General features: G+C 51.6%; 1 protein-coding gene across 3 annotated transcripts; it reads left to right on the top strand.

Moving 5' to 3' along the window:
- Nucleotides 1–5,168: 5,168 nt before the first annotated feature.
- Nucleotides 5,169–22,922, top strand: Slc25a19 (solute carrier family 25 member 19). 3 transcript variants are annotated; one of them, XM_040750054.1, is made up of 7 exons: nt 5,169–5,281; nt 11,111–11,280; nt 11,460–11,615; nt 14,442–14,612; nt 19,007–19,190; nt 20,404–20,534; nt 22,306–22,922. In XM_040750054.1, the coding sequence occupies exons 2-7, from the start codon at nt 11,149–11,151 to the stop codon at nt 22,486–22,488; spliced, it is 957 nt and encodes a 318-aa protein (XP_040605988.1). In that variant the 5' UTR covers nt 5,169–5,281; nt 11,111–11,148; the 3' UTR covers nt 22,489–22,922. The 3 variants fall into 3 exon arrangements, with proteins under 3 accessions (XP_040605988.1, XP_040605986.1, XP_040605987.1); XM_040750052.1 differs by having other exon boundaries at nt 5,172–5,281; nt 11,107–11,280; XM_040750053.1 differs by lacking the exon at nt 5,169–5,281 and adding an exon at nt 5,289–5,375 and having other exon boundaries at nt 11,107–11,280.
- Nucleotides 22,923–24,289: the final 1,367 nt, after the last annotated feature.

Raw genomic sequence — 24,289 nt, 5'->3', positions numbered from 1 at the left:
AGGCAGGGGGACAACAGAAATTAGGGGTCAGACAGGGCTGCAGAGGGAAGCCCTGTCTCAATCAATAAACAGACAAAGCTTTTTGGTTTTCCAGACAGGGTTTCTCTGTGTAACAGCTATGGCTGTCCTGGAATTTGCTCTGTAAACCAGGCTGGCCTCCAACTCACAGAGATCCGCCTGCCTCTGCCTCCCGAGTGCTGGGATTACAGGCGAGCGCCGTCACTGGCCACCACTGGTCCAGCATAGACAGTTTTTTTTCACACCAAGTAGACTGAGCCCAGCTCCTCCACTGGAGCTGAGCAGAGACAGCCGTGCTGCCAATCAGCCAGCCCTTCTGAGGCTTCCCTGCCAGACCCTGCAAGAGGGCACAGAGGTGACTGGGGGGTAGTAACCAGGGGCGCTCTCTAGATGCTTGCACACAGCTTGAAAGCTGAGAAAAGGCCAGGTGACCCAGCCAAAGGGAAACAGGGGAGGGGCCGACATGAGAGACTGATGGAGGGCCTAGGGAGAGAGACAGCTGTCTCCAGGAGAAAATCCCTTGTTTTGGGAAGAACATGATTTCCTCATCTACCGAGGTTTCAGTATCTCCCAGGCCATGCCCTTCCCTCCTCTGCGTGTGTGAGTGTGCACTCGTGAGTGTGTGTGTGCCCATGGACCACCTGTGAAGGTCAATGAGTCAGGTCTCAGGCGTGGGCAGCAAGGACCCTTCCCGGCTGAGCCTTCCTACCCTTTCAACATCCGTTTCTCAGTCTCAGTACCTCAGGCTAGACTTGAATGTGTTATTTGCTTTGCGCCCAAAGATGACCTCGAACTTCTGAGCTTCCTGTCTCTACCACCTCCCAAGTGCTGGGGTTACAAGCCTGTGCCATAACCCCTGGTTTATGAGATCTTAGGCTCAAACCCAGGGCCTTCTGCATGCCAGTCAAGTCCTAACCAACTGAGCTGCCCAGATCCTCTCCTCCAGGGCTGTTTTCTCTGTCCCTCTGTGTCCTCAGTGAATACACCCCAAAGCAGTTAGGCAGTTCTTGAGATATGGGGGAGATGTGGGGGAAGACGTCAACCCCCGCTCCCCCAACAGTCTAATGGATGGGATGCACTTCTGTTCTCCCTCAGTGCCAGCAGAGTGGAGACTGGCAGCCCAAAGGCAGCAGAAAACACCTCAGGGACTCAGACAGCGATGGGTGTGGCGCTGTCACCCGCAAACCAGATCTAGCTGAGAACCAGATGCCAAAAAGCAGAACTCTGGGAGCCGGGACGCCCTCCAGGAGGTTGGGAGCCTTCTCCAGGGTGCCTTACCCCTGGCCCCCTCCCCCACACCTCCTGATTCTCTGAGGTCACTGTGGGTCTGCTCTTGAATGGCTGGACAGTGGAAGCCCCTTTATTTCTTTGTAAGTTGTCTGGGTTTTGAGCCGTGTGCTGAGTGAATCTGAAAATAACAAAAAAGGAACTGTGAGAAGGAGCGCCCCTGGTGCTGGCCCTGGTGCCCATGAGAACTTCCTCTAGAACATTCCAACAGTGTTGGTTTTTTTTTTCATGGGTTTCTCAGTAAAAAAACGTCAGAGACTGAAACCAAACAAAAATGAGGATATACAACCTTGCAAGCACCTGCGAGTGGAGGGTTATTTTATTTATTTTTCGAGACAGGGTTTCTCTGTGTAGCTCTGGCTGTCCTGGAACTCACTCTATAGACCAGAATGCCCTTGAATTCACAGAGATCTGTCTGCCTCTGTGGGGGGGGGATGGGGGAGGTGTTGGGGTGTTACAGGTGACAACAAAGTACAAGTTTATTAACAATTACGTTTTGACGTTCATTTGTGTGTGCGCCATAGTGTACGCGTGCAAACAGAGGGCAGCTTACAGAAACCATTCTCTTCCTCTACCTTGAGGGTCCCTGGGATCCAACTCAAGTCATCAGGCTTGATAGCAACACCCTCTGAGCCACCTCTTCAGCCCAGAAATGTTATTCATAAGCACTGAAACCTGAAAACAACCAAGGCGTCCTAACATTCAGCAGGTGACTGGCTACACAGACTGGGTGGGGCATCCACACAAGATTTTCGCTTGTTTGCCTTGGTTGGAGATCCAGAGCCGGGTGGTGCTCGAGCCACGCCCCGTCACACGGGTAAGCACGAGAAGTTTCTCAGCTTCTGGCTAAGTAAAGGAAGCTCCAGCGGGTACCCGCGATGCCCCAGGGTCTGAGACAGCAGTGACTGTGGCTAAGAACAGACCCCAGGCATTTGCCCGGGGAATTTAAGAATGAGAACGGTGAGCATGAAGAACAAGGCTCCTCATCTCTGGCCCCGAAGAAGACAGATGAGCCGGGCGGGTGAGCCCGCAGTCCCTGCACTCGGAAAGCGGGGCCAGAACAATCACCATAAGCTGGGGTCCAACCTGGTCTACACAGCCAGCCCAGACTAGCCAGGACTACAAAGTGAGATCAGTCCCAAAACAAAAACAGAGTCAGAAGCTGGAGAGGTGGCTCAGCAGATGGGAGATAAGGCTGCTCTTCCAGAGGACCCCGGTTCAGTCCGGCACCCACATCATGGCGGCTCCCAATTGTCTGTAACTCCGGTTCCGGAGGACTTGACACCCTCATACAGACGCACATGCAGCCAAAACATCAATGCACATAGGATAAAGACAGCAAAGTTGTTTTAAAGAGGAAGTTTAAGCTAGACATTGGTGGCCCACACCTTTAATCGCAGCACTCAGGAGGCAGATCTCTGTGAGTTTGAGGCCAGCCTGGTCTACAGAGCGAGTTCCAGCACCACGGCCTCCAAGACAATACAGAGAAACCCTGTCTCGAAAACCAAAAAAAAAAAAAAAAAAATGCAGTTTGCTTCTCTTGCACAGGACCCACATTGAGAGCTTGGACCTACACTGGCAAATCACAAGGGCCTCTAATTCCAGCTCCAAGACTTGCAGTGCCCTCCTCTGGACTCTGTGGGAACTGCATTCATATGTGCACATACAGTTCCTGCCCCCACCCCCACCCCCCCATACACCGAATTACAAATAAAACAATTCTAGAGGCTGGAGAGATGGCTCAGAGGTTAAGAACACTGGCTGCTCTTCCAGAGTTCCTGAGTTCAATTCCCAACAACCACATGACAGTTCACAACCGTCTGTAATGAGATTCTCATCTGTAATGAGATCTGGTGCCTCCGGCCTGCAGGGATACATGGAGACAGAACACTGTATACATTATATATCTTTAAAAAAAAAGAAAAGAAAAAAGAAAAAAACGTTTTCCAAGTGATTCTGTATTAACTTAGAGTGACATGGTTTTTCTCTTTTGTTTTGTTTTTTGACTCATGGTTCTGCAGGGCTTGGGCACCTGAGGTCTACCTTCTTCATCTTGATGGTTGGGAAAACTGAAGCCAAAGACACACAGCAAGACCCCTCCACCAAGTTTGAATCCTCTTGCAGACAGCAGGTTGCCTGGGGCCGGCTCCCTCCCCCCCCCAAAGCAGCCCAGCTGTGAGACACCAACCCTATTTGTTCAAGACCATGGAGACATTTATTCCCTCCAAGGAGGCGGGGGAAGTCCAGACGAACTCCTAATAGGTCTGTTTAGGGCGTGATGAGGTCACACAAGGCTTCACTTCCCCAAGCTGACGGGAACTGTTATTTTTCTGGTTTATCTTTTCACATGACTGGATTCACTAAATATATTGAACTTCAATGACCAGATTGCAAATATGCAAAAATTAGGACTGGGTTACAAGACCATGAAAACTGGCACCTGTCGAGGTGTGCTCTCGTGTGCGCATGCGGACAGCACCTATCAACACATACTGAGGAGAGCAGAGTCCGTGCAAACGAGAAGAAGATACGGTGGAGAAAAACAGACTCTTCAACAGCAGCAATATTCCATATGCTGCAACAATTAACATCTAACTCCAGGGGGTGGGGCAGAACTTCAATCCATGTCTCATAAACACACACACACACACAAACTAGACTTCATGAAAATTAAACATTTCTAGGCCAGGTATCAAACGGGATGCGGGGAAAGGAAGATCAGGACTCACGGGCCATCCACAGCCATATAAAAGTTTGAGGCTGGCTTGGGCTACATGAGAACCTACCCCCCAAAAAATTAAATTTCTGATACTTGAAGGCTGGCTCTGGAGCTGGCTCGGCCGATAACGGCGCTTGCTACCAGCATTGACATCTAAATTCTATCTCTCAGACACGGTGGGAGGGGAGAGGTGGCTTCTGCAAGTTGTCCTCCAAACATGGCCACCCACGCAATTTTTAAAATTACATTAATTTTTAAAAATGTGTGCCAAGCCGGGCGGTCGTGGCGCTCGCCTTTGATCCCAGCACTCGCGCCGGGGCAGACGGATCTCTGTGAGTTTGAGGCCAGCCTGATCTACAGAGCGAGTTCCAGGACAGCCTCCAAAGCTACACAGCAAAAAACAAAGCAAAAAAAAAAAAAAAACAAAAACAAAAACAAAAAAAACAAACAAACGAATAACACGTAAATAAGGGTACATTAACCCGTTACAACAAATGGCTTAGGTCTCAGCTCAGATACACTTTTTGTTGTTGCTGTTTTGGGGGACAGAGTCTTACGTTGCCGGGGCTGGCTTTGAACTTTGTAGCGAGGGATAACGTTGAACTCCCGGTCTTCCTCCCGGTGCCCCAGCCACCTCGCCTGGCTGCGTGTGACAAACGTCAGGGACACAGGGATAAAGGTTCTCATCCCGAGAACCCATCTATAACCTCGACCCAACCCCGGTCCTCCAGGCTGGGGATGCCAGGCTTCCCTCCCTTCATCCTTCCCAATGCTAGATTATACGGATTCTGAGACGACACTGATTGGAAGAAAAGTGGCTCAAGTCCAGCGAGCCCTAACCCTTCCACATCCTCCGCCGACCTCAGAGGATCGCGCCACCGAAAGAGGCCGCCTAAAAAAAACCTCGTAAGCGCCTGCTTTTCCATCCGCTTCCTTCGGACGTCCGTAAGGCGCGCAGGCGCAAGCGCAAGCGCAAGCGCAGCAGGACTACATCCCCCAGGAGGCTCTTCGCTGCTTTCCCAAGGGTGGGGAGGGGCTTGGCAGCCGAAGACTACATTACCCATCAATACCTCTCGCGGTGACATTAGGTGATCCCTCCTACGCAAAGCGATTGGACCAGCGGCGGCCAGAAGCTGCACGGTGATTGGCCGGGCAGCCCATCAGTTACTGGCAAGTGCAGTTCAGTTTCGCTGTTGGGTTACGCTGAGAAGGAAGGAGCACTGAGCTTGTGGAGCCCGGCGCCACCTGCCGCGTCAGGTGAGTGATCTCTAGCTTTGCTCTCCTCCTGGTACTCTCTCGGGAACTGGCGCCCCCGGCTTCCTGAGTCGGAACACGGGGAGCAGAATGGCAGGTATCCACGCGGGGCGGGGACGGATGCTCACGTGGCAACACCTGACCCCCCGGGAGCATCTTCAGGGACGCGGAAGGCGAATCCCCCGCCGCCGCCGCCGCCACCACCGCCGCAGGGCTTGCACGTGGGCTTGCTTGTCCGCTGCTCCGGACTCACGGGGAAGCCCGAGCCCGCCGGGTACGCCTGGACGGTGCACTCACCCCCACGGGGCCGTCTGCAGAGCTCCTCAGCTGCACACGTGAGCTCTCGGTTACCCACCGAATGATACCTGTCCACCCCGCATGTGGGGGTGGGGTGGGGTGAAGAAATTCGCTTGCACCCCATGCACTGACACTCAGGAGGTCAGCCGCCTTCCCTGTCTCGGCCATGCATTGTTCCTATCATACAATCATTTTTTAATCTGTCTAGATATCGAGATTATCGGTACAAGGAGATTTTGAATGAGCGGGAGATTGCTTTTTCCCTTTGTTTATTTTTGCTCGGCTAGACTTGAACCTGCCGTGTTATCGAGGACGACCTTGAACTCTTGGGTCGGTTGCGGCCAAGTGTTACAGGCTGCACCCTGCTGGCTTGTGCTCCTTGTGGGGACCGAATCCAAGGCATTTCACCAACTTTACTGCTTTCAGCCCTGATTTTAAAAATGTTTGTGTTCTTGTGGTCTTCTTTTCTAGAAAACACACATTCCAAAAGCTTTTTAGGTGTGTATGTCTTGCTGGTTTTCAAAATTTGTCACTTAATCTGATCAGCAATCTAGACCAGGCAGGTCAAACATCACCGCTTTCCATAATTGAAAACTGAGTTAGTATTTTTTTTTTTGTCTTTTCGAGACAGGGTGTCTCTGTATTTTTTGAGGGGGGTGTTCGAGATAGGGTTTCTCTGTATTGTTTTGGAGGCTGTCCTGGAACTCGCTCTGTGGACCAGGCTGGCCTCGAACTCACAGATATCCACCTGCCTCTGCCTCCCGAGTGCTGGGATTGAAGACGTGCCCTGAGTTGGTATTTTTATTTCATTTAGAAGATTTCTTTTTGCCGGGTGCTGGTAGCACATGCCTTTAATCCCAGCACTCGGGAGGCAGAGGCAGGCGGATCTCTGTGAGTTCGAGGCCACCCTGGTCTACAGAGCAAGTTCCAGGACAGCCTCCAAAACAATACAGAGAAACCCTATCTCGAACACCCCCCTCAAAAAATATTTTTTTAACTTATTTTTCTGTGGATGAACTTTTGCCTGCTTATATTTCACCACACGCATGTCTGGTGCAGGAGGAGACCAGAAGAGAGTTTCAGATCCCCAGAGACTGGAATTACAGCTATGAGCCTTTATGGGGTACTAGGGATCAAACCTAGGTCCTCAGTAAGAGCAACAGCCAGTGCGCTTAACTACTGAGCCTTGACTCCAATTGGGCTTTTGTTTGTTTGTTTTCCAGACAGGGTTTCTCTGTGTAGCTTTGGAGGCTGTCCTGGAACTCACTCTGTAGAGCAGGCTGGCCCTGAACTCACAGAGATCCGCCTGCCTCTGCCTCCTGAGTGCTGGGATTAAAGGCGTGCACCACCTGGCTTCCAGTTGGTATTTTATTTTTATTTTTTTTATTATTATTATTATTATTATTATTATTATTATTATTTTGGTTTTTCGAGACAGGGTTTTTCTGTATTGTTTTGAAGGCTGTCCTGGAACTCCCTCTGTAGACCAGGGTGGCCTCGAACTCACAGAGATCCGCCTGCCTCTGCCTCCCGAGTGCTGGGATTAAAGGCGTGAGTCATCAGTGCCCGGCCCAGTCGGTATTTTAAAAGTTGCCCCTGGTCTATGAGAGAGACAGAACTTGAACACAGGTTTTTTTTTAAGGTTTATTTATTTTATGTACATGGTGCTCTGTCTACATATAGAGACTACATGCGGGAAGAGGGCATCAGATCTCATTGCAGATGGTTGTGAACTACATGTGGTTGTTGGGAATTGAACTCAGGTCCTCTGGAAGAGCAGCCAGTGCTCTTAACCTCTGAGCCATCTCTCCAGCCCCAATTTGGTGTGTGTGTGTGTGTGTGTGTGTGTGTGTGTGTATGTATGTATGTATGTATGTATGTATGTATGTATGTATGTATGTATACACATACATAGAGTCTGACACACCACAAAGAGAGTGCAGAGGTCAGAGACAACTTTCCGGGGTCGGGTCTTTCCTTCCATCAGGGAAAGTCCCTGGATGGAGCTGGGGCTTCAGGCTGGGCAGCAGTGTCCTTTCCCACTAAGCCATCTCTGTGGCTCCAAGCTTTTATTTCTGGGATACAGTAAGCTTGGGGCTTTGTGCATACAAGACAGGTTCTCTACCCCTGAGCTGTACATCGAACACACACACACACACACACATTCACACGCACACACACACACACACACACACACACACACACACACACACACACACCCTCACCGTGCAGAGGAGTGGAGCCCAGGGCCTTGGACGAACACACACGCACACACACACGCGCGCGCACACACACGCACACACGCGCACGCACACACGCGCGCACACACGCCCTCACCGTGCAGAGGAGTGGAGCCCAGGGCCTTGGACGAACACACACACACGCACACACGCGCGCGCACACACACACACGCCCTCACCGTGCAGAGGAGTGGAGCCCAGGGCCTTGGACGAACACACACACACGCACACACGCGCGCGCACACACACACACGCCCTCACCGTGCAGAGGAGTGGAGCCCAGGGCCTTGGACGTGCTTGGCTAACACGCTGCTTTTTGTCTGGGTTTCTTTAGTCTTATGTAGCCCAGGCTAGGTCCTGATCCTCTTGCCTTTGCCTCCCACATGCTGGGATTGTAGGTGTGAACCACAGTTTGCTTTTCTCTTTCTTTCTTTTTTTTTTGGTTTTTCTCAACAGGGTTTCTGTGTAGCAGCTCTGTAGACCAAGCTGGCCTCGAACTCACAGAAATCTACTTGCCTCTGCCTCCCGAGTGCTGGGATCAAAGGCGTGCGCCACCACCACCGGGCTTATTTTTGCTTTTTACGTTAAGACAGGGTCACACCATGCTGTCCTGGCTGGGCTCACACTGTGCTCCTTCTGCGTCAGTCTCCCTACTTAGCTAGAACCCAGGCTGCTTGATCTGTATCCAGCAATATAGAACTGCTTATTTCTTGAAATCCAGGCACAGCAGCCCCTCCCACTTTCTACTTAGCTAGAGTGGTGTGCAGTTACAGGTTGGGCTTCCAGATAGACTCACTATCTCTCAGCTTATGGGGACAACGAGCCAGGACACCTGCCACTCGGCTTTCTTTCCCTCCTGGACTGCAGGAAACTTGAAACCGTTCTGGACTGAGCAGGCCATGTCACCCATGAGAGGGTTCATGGCTTTAGTCCTATGCCCTTGTTTAACCCAGTTCTCCCGGGCTTCTGGGAGAGGTGCCAGGGTAGATGAGAGAGGGAAATCCAAAGTCAGAATGGAGGAATGGAAGTTGTCTCCAGGTCACCAATGACCTCCTAGTTACTGTGCATGTTCAAGCTGTGGGATAATTCTGATGGCCTTTCTAAAATCATTATATTTTTAGGTGTTTTGTTTGTTTATTTTGTTTGGGGGGTATCTTAGTTAAAGTTCTTTTGCTGTGAAGAAATATCATGACCATAGCAACTCTTTTCGAGACAGGATTTCTCTGTGGCTTTGGAGGCTGTCCTGGAACTAGCTCTTGTAGACCAGGCTGGTCTCTGACTCACAGAGATCCGCCTGCCTCTGCCTCCCGAGTGCTGGGATTAAAGGCGTGCGCCACCAACACCCGGCCACAGCAACTCTTTTTTTTTTAAAGATTTATTTATTTTATTATGTGTACAATGTTCTGTCTGCATATATTCCTGCACACCAGAAGAGGGCACCAGATCTCATTACAGATGGTTGTGAGCCACCATGTGGTTGCTGGGAATTGAACTCAGGACCTCTGGAAGAGCAGCCAGTGCTCTTAACCTCTGAGCCATCTCTCCAGCCCCCACAGCAACTCTTTTTTTTTTTTTTGGTTTTTCGAGACAGGGTTTCTCTGTGGCTTTGGAGGCTGTCCTGGAACTCACTTTGTAGACCAGGCTGGCCTCGAACTCACAGAGATCCGCCTGCCTCTGCCTCCCGAGTGCTGGGATTAAAGGCTTGCGCCACCAACGCCCGGCCCCCATAGCAACTCTTATAAAAGAAAATATCTAATTGGGGCTGGCTTTTAGGTTCAGAGCGTCCATGGCAGCGTGCTGGCAGACAAGGTGCTGGAAAAGGAGCCAAGAATTCTATATCCAGGTTAGCGTACAACAGTAAGAGTGATCCTGGCTGGCCTTGACTTGTGGCTCTGAAACCTTAAAGCCTACCCCAAGTGACACATTTTCTCCCACAGGGCCATTCCTCCCAAAGGTGCCACTACTCCCTATGGGCCTGTGGGGGCTTGGAATTTGCTGTGTAGACCAGGCTGACCTTGAATTTGCCTCTGTCTCTCAGGTGCTCGGTGAATTACAAAGAAAGGAAAGGCAGAGGACACTGGGTGGTAGCTTGCTGGAGCTAGGATTATATTTTTAATTTAATTAAAATCTTTAGATTTATGTATGTCATGTGTTTGAAGGTTTGCTCACGTGCCTGTATATATGTGTTCTACCTGCATGCCTGGTGCCTGTGGAGGTCAGAAGAGGGTATAGGATGACCCAGAATTTTACTCACGGACAGTTGTGAGCTGCAATGTGGGCGCTGGGAATCGAACCCAGGTCCTCTGTAGGAGTAACAAGTGTTCTTAATCTCTAGGCCATCTCACCAGCCCTAATTTTCTTTTTGATTCTGTGTTATTTTTAAATATGAGTGGGGGGGTGGATATGTGTACATGAGCACAGAAACCCTCAGAGGAACAAAGAGGACATTGGCTCTCTGGGACTGGAATCACAGCTATCTTTGAATTACCAGATGTGGGCATTGAGATCTGGGACTAGCTCTTGTAGACCAGGCTGGTCTTGAACTCACAGAGATCCCCCTGCCTCTGCCTCCCCAGTGCTGGGACTAAAGGCGTGCACCACCAGTGCCCATCTAGGCACTGAGATTTGAATTCCTATACCCATGATTAAGCAGCAGAGCTTCTAACTGCTGAGCCACCATCCTTGGTTCAAATTGACCTTTTTCTGTCAGTGGATGTGTAAGGCAAAGAGTTGAGGTCAAGGCCGTGTTTCTACCAGCTTGTTTTCTTTCTTTGTTCATTTTTTGTTTTCGTTTTTTTGTTTGTTTGTTTGTTTTGTTTTTTGAGACAGGAGTTCTCTTTGTAGCCCTGGCTGTCATGGAACACTTTTGTAGACCAGGCTGGCCTGGAACACAGAGATCCACCTGCCTCTGCCTCCTAAGTGCTGGGACTAAAAGTGTGCACCACCATGCCCGTCTCTGTGGGCTTACATTCTATCGGGAGGACAAGAAACCGTATCCAGGGGGCTGGAGAGATGGCTCAGAGGTTAAGAGCACTGACTGCTCTTCCAGGGCTCCTGAGTTCAATTCCCAGCAACCACGTGGTGGCTCACAACCATCTACACATCAGTCTGGTGCCCTCTTCTGGCGTGTAGGCAGAACACTGTATATGTGATAAATAAATAAATCTTAAAGAAAAAAAAAAGTGTATCCATAGGAATAAGGCTACAAAGGCCAGTGCCCCAGGCTGCTGCAAGGAGGTGGTGTCTGAGCAGATGCTGTGGGAACTCGTCTTTACTCCGTGACTCTTTCAGACAGCCTGATACTCATGGACATTGGATGGACCAGAGGCAGGGATGGTCGGCTATGATGCCAAAGCAGATGCCAGGAGTAACTCCAAGTTGGAGGTGGCGGTGGCAGGCTCAGTGTCTGGATTTGTCACTCGCGCCCTGATCAGCCCTTTGGATGTCATCAAGATCCGCTTCCAGGTACCCTTTCTCCTCTCTTCCGTGTAGCGGGTGAGGGAATAAACAGGGTCAGCCCTTCTTACGAAGGCGGCTCCTAAAACTTGGGATTTTGTCAAGGTGAAGGGTTTCATTGCCTTGAGCTCCCTCCTTGTCACTCACCCCTCCCCCACCATCCTGACCTTTTACCCTTTAATCCCTAGCTTCAGATTGAGCGCCTGTGTCCAAGTGACCCCAACGCCAAATACCACGGGATCTTCCAGGCAATCAAGCAGATTCTACAGGAGGAGGGCCCTTCGGCTTTCTGGAAAGGGCACATTCCAGCACAGATCCTGTCCGTAGCCTATGGAGCCGTCCAAGTAGGTGTCGGAGAACCAGGCCAGGTCCCTGGGGTCCCATTGCTCCATGGAGCAGAGAACGGGTGAGGCAAGTAGGGACGCTGCCTTGGTGACAGTCCCCACTCTGCCCAGAAACTTACTCTGACCATGTGAAATGTCATCTGTTAGCCACGCCTCAGGCCTTTTCTCCCCACATCCTGTCCTCCTTCTCTTCCTGACCCTGTCCGGGGCAGACTGAGGAATGCTCTCCATATAGCCTCCATTTTTCTTTTCTTTCTTTCTTCCTTTTTTTTTTTTTAAAGATTATTGTATTATGTATATAGTGTTCTGTCTGCATGTATCCCCATGCAGGGCACCAGATCTCATTACAGATGGTTGTGAGCCACCATGAAGTTGCTGGGAATTGAACTCAGGACCCCTGGAAGAGCAGCCAGTGCTCTTAACCTCTGAGCCATCTCTCCAGCCCCCATTTTTCTTTTTTAAATTTCAAAGGGGGACATGTGCTTGCTGCATGATTCCTGCCAGGGTGTCAAGGCCAGAGGCCAGTTTCCTTGAGCCAGCTCTCTCTTAGCGCGTGGGTCCTGGGTTCACCGGGCGTTTGGTTTGCTTGTTTTTGTTTTGGGGGGGTGGCAGATTCTATGTAGCCCTGTCTGTTCCGGAACGCTGGGGAGAACAGGCTCGCCCAGGACTCAACAGAGAGCCACCCGCTTCTGCCTCCCAAGTTCTGGGATTGGTGCAGCACTGTGCCTGACCAGGGTCCAGGGGTTCAAACTCAGGTTCTCAGACTTGGCTGCCAGCGCCTTTACCACTGAAACGGCGCCCTCCCCAAGGCCGTCCTCACTGCGGCTCACTGGCTCATAAGAGGAACATCCGGCAGGTGCCCCCGGGGATTGCAGGGCAGCAGCCAGGACCTCACGACCGGCCATGATGGGGTGGAGAGTAACACACGGCTTCTCGCGTCTCATCATTCCCTGCTTTAGCTGGGTACCGTGTATGCGATGGCGTACATGGTAAGGTTTGGCAGGAGTGACAGTGTCCCATCCCCCACCGTAGAATGCGAGCTGTGGCCTCTCAACGGCCGTCCTGTGAGGCAGATGGTATTGTCTTTCTGATTCTACAGGAGAGAAAGCTGTGGCTGAGAACAGCTAAGGTTGTTGGTGGGGACATGGCCGAGGGGCAGCCAGCATAGTGGGGGAGCATGGAGCACCACCACCTTAGCAAGCTTGTTCATGAGAAGTCCCAGCCCTGGTATCCGCAAAGCACAATGAATGAATGAATGAATGAATGAATTGCAAGAGGAAGTGTCAGGGCGGGGTCCTCCTCATGTAGCCAGTGTCAGAGTGGCCCCTGCCTGCTCTTCTGCCTTTTCTTACTCTTTGTTCAAGTCCATCCCTCACCAGGTTGGCATGTCTGTGTCACCCACGATCTTGCCTGTACACAGCGAGACACTGTAGCACGTGGAGGAAAGGAAGCACCATGGTGGTCTCGAGATGTCTGGCTGGAGGTGATGGGGAGGCTGTGGGTACCAGGGAGTGTGCTGTCAACAGACATGAGGGCTTCAGCTGTGGTGTGCGGTTTCCTGCCACGAGTCAGACAATGGCTTTTCCTAGGGTGCAGAAAAGTAGGTAAATGAATGGAGTTCCCTGCATCTCCCAAGCCTGGCAGACACGTACCTGGGACCCTAACACTCGGGGACTGAGGCTGACCAGGCCTCCATAGTGAGGCAAAAACTCAGAAAGTAATAACACTAATAACAAAACAAAACAGGTCTCTCTGTTTTCTCCTCTCCCTCTCTCTCTCTGTGTATATATGTTTGCATATATACAAGTCCATCTGTGTTTGTATCTGTATGCATATGTATACATGTGGGCCAGAGATGTGACTTCCTCACAGGATCTCTCCCTAAGCCTGGAGCTCACTAACTTGGTTAGACTGGCAGACCAGCAAGCCACGTGATCCCTCTGTCTCCATCCTGCAAACCCCTAGCTCGGGGATTATAGGAATGCACTGTTGCACCCTGCTTTTTATGTGAGTGCTGGAGCTCAAACTCAGGTCTTGTGCTTGTACGGAAACACTTTACCAACTAAACTATTTCCCTATTTCCCTAGCACCTTTTTTTTTTTCAAATTGTGTGTGTGTGTGTGTGTGTGTGTGTGGGCGCGCTCACACAGGTAGGTAGGTCCATGCTATGATGCACAGATGAAGGTTGGAGAACATTTTTTTTTTTTTTTCAAGACAGGGTTCCTCTGTGGCTTTGGAGGCTGTCCTGGAACTAGCTCTGTAGACCAGGCTGGCCTCGAACTCACAGAGATCCGCCTGCCTCTGCCTCCCGAGTGCTGGGATTAAATGCGTGCGCCACCAACGCCCGGCTGAGAACATTTTATTTTTGAGATTTATTCATTATGTATACAGTGCTCTGCCTGCATGCACGCCTGCACCAGATCTCATTACAGGTGGTTGTGAGCCACCATGTGGTTGCTGGGAATTGAACTCAGAACCTCTGGAGGAGCAGCCAGTGCTCTTAACCTCTGAGCCATCTCCAGCCCCTTAAAAAGATTTGTAAGTTACGTGTACGTGCACATGAGTGCTGGTGCCCACAGAGGCATCAGAGCCCCTGGAGCTGGAGTTCCAGGCAGTGGTGAGCTGCCAGATGTGGGAATCAGGAACCGAATTCTGCAGGAGCAGTGCACATCTGCCCTTCCCTTTCCAGCACTCAAGGGGATAGGGAATGGCATTGGATTGTTCTGTCTTTCTCCTGTGCCCGCTCGGGCAAGGCAGCTGAGCTCACAGAACGGCATGTTGCGTTTCCCCGGCTTACCCTCAGCGGCCTTACGCTTGCCTCTGCAGTTTCTGTCGTTTGAGGAGCTGACTGAGCTACTCTACAGAGTCAACTTGTATGAGACTCACGAGTTCTCAGCGCACTTCGTATGTGGCGGCTTGTCTGCTGGCGCAGCCACCCTTGCTGTACACCCTGTGGATGTCCTGCGTACCCGCCTCGCAGCTCAGGGCGAGCCTAAGGTGAGCAGTCGGATGCCAGGCAAGGGTAGCCTGGGGGAGGCGGGAGTACAGCGGTTGGGACTCTTGTCCCTTCGGGAGGAGAAACTGGGGCCCCCTTCATTGCCAGCGCCACAGCCAGTCTGTAAGTAACCTGCACTCTGCAAGGCGCCCTTTCTCCCATAGACTTCCCGGGGACAAGGAGCCCACAGGGGCAAAGCAGGACAAGCATCCAGCAGTGGGCTGAACGAAGGCAGGCATCTGGGGACTTGGGACTCAGGAACTTCTGGCCACAATGTCCTGAGGTTTCCTCCAGGAATATGTTGAAGGAGATGGTGTGGGTGACTTGGTCTCTAAGAAGAACTTAATGAAAGCAACGGACCAAGTCTTGGTGACTCTCCTTCTTGCAGTGATAAAATACTCTGGCCAAAAGCAACTCAAGGGAGAAAGGGCTCACAGTTCAAGGATGCTGTCCATCATGGTGGAGAGTCCTGTTGATAGCAGCTAGAGGCAGCTGGTCACGTGGTATCCGTAGCCAGAAAGCAGAGAGTGATTGCTTGAAAGTGATGGCTCCCGTGCTCACATGGCTTCCTCCTTTTTTTTTTTTAAAGATTTATTTATTTATTACGAACACAACACCCTGCCCCCGTGTATGTCTACACATCAGAAGAGGGCACCAAGTCTCATTACAGATGGTTGTGAGCCACCATGTAGTTGCTGGGAATTGAACTCAGGACCTCTGGAAGAGCAGCCAGTGCTCTTAACCTCTGAGCCATCTCTCCAGCCCCAGCTTCCTCCTTTTAATACAGTCCAGGCCCAAGCGCATGGATGGTGCCACTCACGTTTAGTGTGAGTTTTCCCAACTCAGCTCACCTGAGGATCGTGCCTCGAGGGTACGCCCATGCATGGTTCCTAGGTGATGCTAGTCCCCATCACATTGGTGAACAGTATTAACCTTGCATCCGTTTAAGACCTGTTCCTTAATGTGTTGAGGGTTTACATCATTAGTGGCTGGAGAGCCGACTCAGGTTAAGAGCTCTTGCAGAGGATCCGGGTTTGGTTCCCAGCACCCGCATCTTTTCACTCCACAACCAGCTCACAACTTCAGTTCTGGGGAACCTGGCGCCCTCTTCTGGCCCCTAGGTACCAAGCATGCATGCGGTCCACATCCATACATGCTGACAGACCCTCATACACACATAAAATAAAGCTTTTTTAAGCAAGAGAAGAAAAATCCTGCTTTTTTTTTTTTTGAAAAAAAGTGGAGTGTCATTAATAGGTAGGCTTGAGGCCCAGGCCTGTAATCCTAGTTTAGGGGAGGTGAAGACAGGATTCATGAGAGTTCAAGAACAGCCTGGACTACGGAGTGAGATCCTGTCTCAAAACACAAACACACTAGCAATCCCAAAACACCACCACAAAAGGAAAAAGAGATAGCAGCGGCCACACACCCACATTGTAGAGTCCTAGTACACAGGCAAAAATGGGAAGGTTGGCTGAGCTCAGGGGTTTGCGGCCGCCTCAGCAATGTAGTGAGACTATGTCTCAAAATAAACAGAATACGAGCTGGCAGGGTGGCTTGGTGGGTAGACATTTGCCGCCAACTTAATGGCTTGAGTTTGGTCTCTGGGAGTCACGTATTAAGAGAACCAGCTCCTGAATTCTGTCCTCTGACCTCACAAGTACGCAAAGCACGCCCAGGTCCACACACAAGGAATAAACCAAGTGGGTGGAGAGATTGCTCAATGGTTAAGAGCACTTGGCCACTTCTCCAGGTGGCCCAGGTTCAATTCCCAGCGCTCCCAGGGATTTCAAAACCATCTGTAACTCCAGTCCCTGAGGATCCAAATCCGCTGTCTGCCCTCTGCTTGCTCTACATGTGAGACACGTACAAGCGTGCTTACAGGCAAAACACTTGTCTTAGCCAGGGGTTCTATTGCTGGAATGAAACACCATAACCAAAAGGCAGCTTGTGGGGGAGAGGGTTTATTTAGCTCACACTTCCTCATCACAGTTCATCATTGCAGGAAGTCAGGACAGGAGCTCAAGCAGGACAGGAACCTGGGGGGCGGGTGCTGATGCAGGGCCACGGAGAGTGTTGCTTATTGGCTTGATCTCCCTCAGCCAGCCCAGGGATGGCCCCACCCACAGTGGACTGGACCCTCCCAGTCAGTCATTGAGAAAATGCCTTACAGCTGGATCTCATGGAAGCATTTTCTTCACTGAGGTTCCCTCCTTTCAGAGAGCTCTAGTTTATGTGCCAAATAGATAAGGCTAGCCAGCACAATATCCATACACATAAAACTAAAAATGTAAACATTTATTTAGAAATATCAGTATGTGTGTGTCTCTATACAGCCACATTGGTTGGGACAGGACATTTGTGTAGGAATTGGTTTTGTTTAGGTTTTGGTTTTGCCTGGCTTTTGTGTTCCTCAGGGTGGAGACCCCGGTTGGAAAACCTTCTGATGATATTTTGGTTGCAAAGAGCAGAGTCCCAAGGGAAATTTGGAGGTTGGGCTGACTGCCGTGTTGGAGAAATGGGATGAGGGTTGAGTCGGTCTCAGGGTTGTCGTGGCTCCTGGACTAGAGGGAAGGTGGCTGATGACAGCCCGACTTTCCTGTGCCGCTCCTGTTACTTGCCAACTCTGCTAAGAGAAGGAAGAAGTTAATTTAGTGAGTGGGTCAGCTTTACCTCTGCTCACTGGGCTAGCCTGCTCTGGGCCCCCGCAGAGCTGAGAAGTGCAGAGTCACTTACACAGAAGTCCTCAGGCTGAAACTACACTGTTTGCCTCACCTCCCAAAAGTGGTAACTGCAGAATTCTCAAACAGGCCTGTTTGCTTGGCACGTACTGGGACCGCTTGCAGAGTAACCTGATGCTGTTCCCGGGCGCATTTCTATTGTTCCTCACCCCACTCCTTCCTTCCTGGAAGGAGCCCTGAAATGCATCGTCCACTCTTTGGGTTGGTGTTGTGCTTTCCTTGGGAGAGCTGGGCGGGGTCTTGCTGCTGCAAGTGGCATCCCCCTGAGGGCAGCTCAGTGGCCTCCAGAGTTCAGGTGGCTCCTTTGCAGGCCACAGAGTACCGCTGGGACTCTTCGGGCGCTTTTCAAGATTTATTTTATGTGTGTGGGTGTTTTGCCCTCTCTCGTACGTCTGTGGGCTGTGTGTTCAGTGCCCACATGCCCCGAAGAGGGCATGGCATCCTCTGGACCTGCTGCCATGTGGGTGCTGGGAACTGAACCTGGGTCCTCCGCAAGAAAGTGCTCCTGTTTGCTGACACAGGTCTCTAGATCCGGGATACATCCGTTTATATACTGAAGAAATAACTATCATGGAAATTTCTAGGAAGGACGTTTTCAGAAAGCCATACCCTTTTAATTAGTTTGTTTGCTTTGGAGGTGGGGTCTCCCTATGTTGTTCAAGCTGTTTTTTTTTTTTTTTTTTTTTTTTTAGATTCATTTGTTTTTAGGTATGGATGTTTTACCTACATTTATGCCTATGTGCTGTGTATATGCACTGTTCATGGAGGCCAGAAGAGGATGTTGGTACAGTTGTGAGCTGCTGTGCGCATCCTGGGAACTGACCCTGGGTCCTCTGGAAGAGCAGCCAGTGATCTTAACCACTGAGCCGTCTCTCCAGCCCGTGTCCTCAATCTTGATCCTCCTACCTTCATCTGCTAAGTGTTTAGACTGTGGTGCGAGCCACCACATCAAGCTGCCCTTTTGAATTTCTCTTTTGTTTTGAGATAGGGTCTCATTCAGCCCAGGCTGGTTCTTGAACAGGATGTGTAGTCCAGGCGGACTTTGAACTCCTGATCTTCCTGCCTCCGCCCATCAAACACCAGGGTTACAGCGCTAGCGTGTGCGCCACCACACCCAGCCCCCACTTACTTTTTTTTTTTATTTTTTATTTTTTTTATTTTTATTTTTGGTTTTTTTTTCGAGACAAGGTTTCTCTGTGGCTTTGGAGGCTGTCCTGGAACTCACTCTGTAGACCAGGCTGGCCTCGAACTCACAGAGATCCGCCTGCCTCTGCCTCCCGAGTGCTGGGATTAAAGGCGCTCGCCACCAACGCCCGGCTTTTTTTTTTTTTTTTTAAGATTTATTTATTTATCACATATACAATGTTCTGCCTACATCCCAGAAGAGGGCACCAGATTGAATTGTAGATGGTTGTGAGCCACCATATGGTTTCTGGGAATTGAACTCAGGACCCCTGGAAGAGCAGTCAGTGCTCTTAACCTCTGAGCCATCTCTCCAGCCAGCCCCCACTTACTTTTATCGCTAGTTTTCCTGGACTGAAGAGGAAAAGCTACACAGCTGGGATTTAGACGAGAAGAAAAACGATGTGTCTGGGCTGTTCTTGGGCTGAAACCGCCTCCCACAGCCCACTCACACTGCGCATGTGCAAATGCAGATCTATAACACCCTGCGAGACGCCATTTCGACCATGTACAGGACCGAGGGCCCCTTGGTCTTCTACAAAGGCTTGGCTCCCACGGTGATAGCCATCTTCCCCTACGCGGGCCTGCAGTTCTCCTGCTACCGGTCCTTGAAGCACGCCTACGACTGGGTCCTGCCTCCGGATGGAAAGCAGACAGGTGAGACGCCCACAGCCGCGCCTGCATCCCCACAGCCGCGCCTGCATCCCCACAGCCGAGCCTGCATCCCCACAGCCGCGCCTGCACCCCCACAGCCGAGCCTGCATCCCCACAGCCGCGCCTGCATCCCCACAGCCGCGCCTGCATCCCCACAGCCGCGCCTGCGTCACAGCTGTGCACCAAAGACCGTGGTTTGCCCGTCACTAGCTCCTGGCTCTGTGGTCAAGCCAGCAGAACAAGCAAGCCCTGCACTTTACATGGCGCATCCCCGTCCCCCGTCCCCCCCGGCTCCGCCACACTCACCCCTGCACTCGCGGGAGTAAGTGTATTGAGTAGTCCTTCCTGGCTTCCTTTTGTTTTTTTAAAGTCCAACCTGCAAATTATACTTATTTATTGTTTTTGTGGTTTTCGTTGTTGGGGGGCGATTGTCTCCACTCCCATTTTGGGACTCACAGTTTCGGTGCTTTTGGGTGAGAATGATTGCACAGAGGACCCTGAGGCCCGGCTGGCCAATGTGCCTGCTGTCATTCTTGCTTCGGTGGCTGTATTAAAATCTGCTTTTTTTTTTAGTTTGTTGTTTGTCTTTTGAGACAGGGTTTCTCTGTGTAACAGTCAGCCCTGACTGTCTAGAACTTGCTCTGTAGACCAGGCAGATCTACAGAGATCCACCTGCTTCTGCCTCCTGAGTGCTGAGATTAAAGGCGCACCACTACCACCTGGCTCTGATATTCTTATTTTATTATTATTATTTTTTGGTTTTTACAGGGTTTCTCTGTATTGTTTTGGAGGCTGTCCTGGAACTCGCTCTGTAGACCAGGCTGGCCTCGAACTCACAGAGATCCGCCTGTCTCTGCCTACCGAGTGCTGGGATTAAAGGCGTGCACCACCAACGCCTGGCTCTTATTTTATTTTTTTAAAGATTATTTTCAAAGTCTTCATTATTTTTGTATGTCAGTGTGCCATGTGTGTGGCTGACGCCCTTGGAGACGAGAAGTTGTCATTGGATCCCCTGGAACTGGAGTTCCCAGCAGTTAGTTGTGGGCCACCGTGTGGTGCTAGGAGGCCTGGAATTGTAATCCCAAGCGCCAAGTGATTGTGAGCTGCCTGATGTGGACGCTGGGAACAGAACTTGGCTTTTCTGGAAGAGCAGCAGGTGCTTTAAAACCCTGAGCACTGCAATCCCGTCACTGGCCTGTCTCTTACCCTGCCCCAGGGAACCTGAAAAACCTGCTCTGTGGCTGTGGCTCTGGAGTCATCAGCAAGACCCTCACGTATCCCCTGGACCTCTTCAAGAAGCGCCTGCAGGTGGGAGGGTTCGAGCATGCCCGGTCTGCCTTTGGCCAGGTAAGACTTCCTGTGCAGAGCTCAGGTCCTCGCAGTCACTGGACAGTGAGGGACCCAGCAGCGGTGACCCACTGTCCCCTCTTTTGTTTGTTTGTTTTTAGCAGACTTAACTTTTTTTTTCTTGCATAAAAACCCTTATGTGGGCTGGGTGGTAGTTGAGTTTGAGGCCAACTTGTTCTATAGATACAGAAAACCCCTGTCTTGAAAAATCGTAACAACAACAAAAAACCCTTACATGGTGGCCACAGCTGGAGCCTGGGTCCTCTGAACAGACTCTGGTGTGAGTTTTCACCAGATAGTCAGTCAGTCCCTGATAAGGAGACTTGGTGAACACAGTCTGTTTCCAGGGGCCAGGGGTCAGGTAGCTGTAGGTCTTGGAGATGATGGCATCAAAGGTGGCCTTGGCAAAGTTGCCCTGGGTGTCAGTGTGGCCATCGGCGGAAGCTTCTTGGACGTAGGAGCAGAGACGGTGCCAGCGCCTCTGGGGGCAGGGATGAGACACACCGACCGACACAGAGAGCCACAGCGGCCTGTCACCTTGCATGGAACAGTGTGGGGTTTGCCAGTCCTGTTCCCCCAATAGTCTCTCTGAACAGGGACAGTGGAAAAGCCTGGCCAAGATGATGGCCCCTCGGATGGCAGTGGCTACCTCCTTGGAGCACTTAACACAAGAGCAACATGACCATTGTAGTTTCCAATATCGACAAAAGCCTTGAACCTGGTCCTCCGGCCAGCCCGAGTCTGCTTCTACACTGGCATGATCTTTAAACCTCATCCTTTAGGGAGGCACCCAGGAAAAAGTCAGTAATCTCGGATTCCTCAATGGTCAGGGAGAACAGGTGGATCTCCTCCAGGACTTGATCTTCTTGTCCTTGACCAGGCGGCCCAGCGTGGTGATGAGTTTCCACTCCTCCACCAGCCCCATGTCCTCGGCCATGGCCACAGCCTTGACTCCACCCCCCCCCCATTGCCAAATCCTCTGAGGAAGCTGCGCTGACCTCCTAACCCCGCCCCCTCCCCTCTAAGCCCTCCTGCTGCATCAGCATCACCCACCGTTTGGTGTTTTCCCTAAAAAGAAGTTTTGTTTCTTTGCATAGACGCAGGTGCTTATTTTAGTAAAAATAAGGTTTTTTTCCTCTACCGGCATGTCCTGAAGAGACCACTTGAATTTAGATGGGAGAGGTGGTGAGAGCCCAGGACGAAGACTCTTCTAACGGAAACTAGTGTGCTTCTGGCTGGTTGGAGGAAGGGGCTTTTGCCGAGGACCAGCGGGAGCCAAACGCTGAAATGCCTTGAGCCACTAGACTTGGAATGCGGCTTGATGCCTTTGGTACCCTCATCATCAGATGCTCTTGGAGCTTTGAAGGGGAGCATAGCACAGTGAGGACTGTGTCTTGGGGACACAGGACAAGCTGACAGCAGTTTGTGGTGTCACCTGAAGGCAGGGAGGCCAGGCTGGAGGTGGGCACTGGCTGGGGAAGACCTAGTGATGGCCAGATTCTGCCCTGCTGCCCAAGGGGAACAGGTGTAACGAGGGGAAGACTCCAGGATGGCCCAGGGCTGTCACTGCGTCCACCAAAGCCACAGGCGGTCACCCCTCACCAGGAAGGGGCCCTTTCCAGCTCAGTTAACCCCAAGCTAGCCCACACGCAAGAATGAAGAATTTCACTCCCTCATTCACCCAGGGCACTTACTGGAAGCTGTGTTGTGCCACGTGAGTCCCCGTTTTTATCACTGTTCCTCTCACCAGCCTTCACCTTCCTCTCCCCAGGTGCGGAACTACGGGGGCCTCCTGGACCTCACCAAGCAGGTGCTACAAGATGAAGGCACCCTGGGCCTCTTCAAGGGCCTGTCCCCCAGCCTGCTGAAGGCTGCCCTCTCCACGGGCTTCATGTTCTTCTGGTACGAGCTCTTCTGTAACCTCTTCCACTGCATAAGGAGAGAAGACAGATAGCTGTGAGGGCAGGAGGGGCCTAAAGTCTGCACTGGAGGCGCCTCTCCCAACCAGACTTGTTCTGAGCTTGGACTGGATGGTGGCTGCTGCCTGGTTGGCCTTCTAGGCCGGCTGTCCTGGGCATGAAGAGTTATCCATGGCTGATGGCAGAAGGCCAAGGGCCTTTTCTGAAAAGAACAGAGAAGGGAGTGCTTGGGCTGTAGAAGCAAGGCCACCGAGGAGGAGCCTAGCATTGTTTGTCTGTCCAGCTAGGAGTCAGCTATCCTCTGCTTTGTAGTCCTGTTTTTGGGGGAGAACTCTCCCAGTCCTGGTAAGAGCAGGGCTTGGGTACAGAGGGGAAAGACTGGGCTCTTTGTAGAATTCTAACCCACAACTTGGCGTTTCTCCTACCAACTTATTTAACAGACATTAAAGCGAAAGGCACATTTACGTCACTCCTTCCGTCAGCCTTGCAGCTCCTCTCATGAGTCGCATCCCTGCCGAGGGAGGGTGATGGGAGGGGCCTTTCTGAGGCAGCCACATTCTTCTGATTAAGGGGGAACCCTACCACGAGGATGACCTCTGAACTCCCAGACCCAGACCCTTGTGGCCGTGAGGCTCGAGGGGTGGGCAGGAAGGACACTGGGACAGAACCAGGTTGTCGGTGGAAGGCCAGCAGTGGAGAGCTGTGCTGAGCGGCAGCGGTGGGCAAGTGCTGGCCTAACCCTCAGTCCTGTCAGTGGCTCCCCTCACTGGGCGCTGGGTTAGCTCGGTGGGGTGCAGCGCTCTCAGGCCAGGTGGCCTCATTAGCTCTGGGTGTCACTGTTCAGGTCAGCATGGATGCTGCACACACGTGTGTCCTCTGAACCCAGGAGGGCCTCAGCCACAAAGCAGTCCAGTGGGGAGGGCTGGCCAACAGCCTGGGGGGTATGGTTGGCACCCGTTGGCAGAACCAGGGACCTAGACACATGCATCCAGATGAAGAGGGAAAACTTGTCAGGGACACAAGAGAAGAAATACACCAGGACAGCCATCTTTTCCATGCTCCTGCCTGGCAGTAGTCTGGCAGAGGGAAGAGAGGAGAGATCTTTACTCTGTGGGATTCCCGCCCCTGTAATAACTTGGATTGTAATTTCTGCTGGGCATGACCCTATTCATGGAAGCTGGGACTTCTGCCCAGTGTGAGCCCCACCCTCCTCCTCTGTGGTCCCCTGTACCCCTCCCCTAGGGGCTGAACCTTCTCTGATCCAGGCTGCCCTTGGGAGAGCTTCTGAGGTGGCTGGGCTTCCTGGACTTAGAGCTGCAGACTCAAGAGCAAACATCTACTCCAGGGAAGGGGCAGATGGCAGACCAGTCTACTGTCTGTCTACGGGTTTCTATTGCTGCCCTCAAACACCGTGACCAAAAAGCCGACTGGGAGAAAAGGGTTTACCTGGCCCACACTTACACATCACAGTTCGACATGGAAGGAAGTCAGGACAGGAATTCAAGCAGGGCAGGAACCTGGAGGCAGGAGCTGATGCAGAGGGTATGGGGGGTGCTGCTTACTCAGCCTGCCCTTTTTGGGGGGGGTCTTTTTTCCAAGACAGGGTTTCTCTGTGGCTTTGGAGGCTGTCCTGGAACTCACTCTGTAGACCAGGCTGGCCTCGAACTCACAGAGATCTGCCTGCCTCTGCCTCCCGAGTGCTGGGATCAAAGGCATGCGCCACCAATGCCCGGCTCAGCCTGCTTTCTTATAGAACTCCCCCCAGGACCAGCAGCCCAGGGGTATCAGCACTCACAATGGACTGGACTCTTGCCCCATCAATCTCTAGTTTAGAAA

This window comes from Mesocricetus auratus, unplaced genomic scaffold (genome assembly GCF_017639785.1).
Source record: "Mesocricetus auratus isolate SY011 unplaced genomic scaffold, BCM_Maur_2.0 Super-Scaffold_100007, whole genome shotgun sequence".
Taxonomy (NCBI): domain Eukaryota; kingdom Metazoa; phylum Chordata; class Mammalia; order Rodentia; family Cricetidae; genus Mesocricetus; species Mesocricetus auratus.
This window is presented reverse-complemented; position numbering and strand designations above follow the sequence as displayed.

Bases quoted from the DNA above. Each gene is read 5' to 3' on its own strand.
- Slc25a19 (XM_040750054.1), top strand. From the start codon at position 11,149: ATGGTCGGCTATGATGCCAAAGCAGATGCCAGGAGTAACTCCAAGTTG. The intron at 14,613-19,006 runs GTGAGCAGTCGG...GTGCAAATGCAG, and splicing joins CAGCTCAGGGCGAGCCTAAG to ATCTATAACACCCTGCGAGA. The intron at 20,535-22,305 runs GTAAGACTTCCT...TCCTCTCCCCAG, and splicing joins CCCGGTCTGCCTTTGGCCAG to GTGCGGAACTACGGGGGCCT.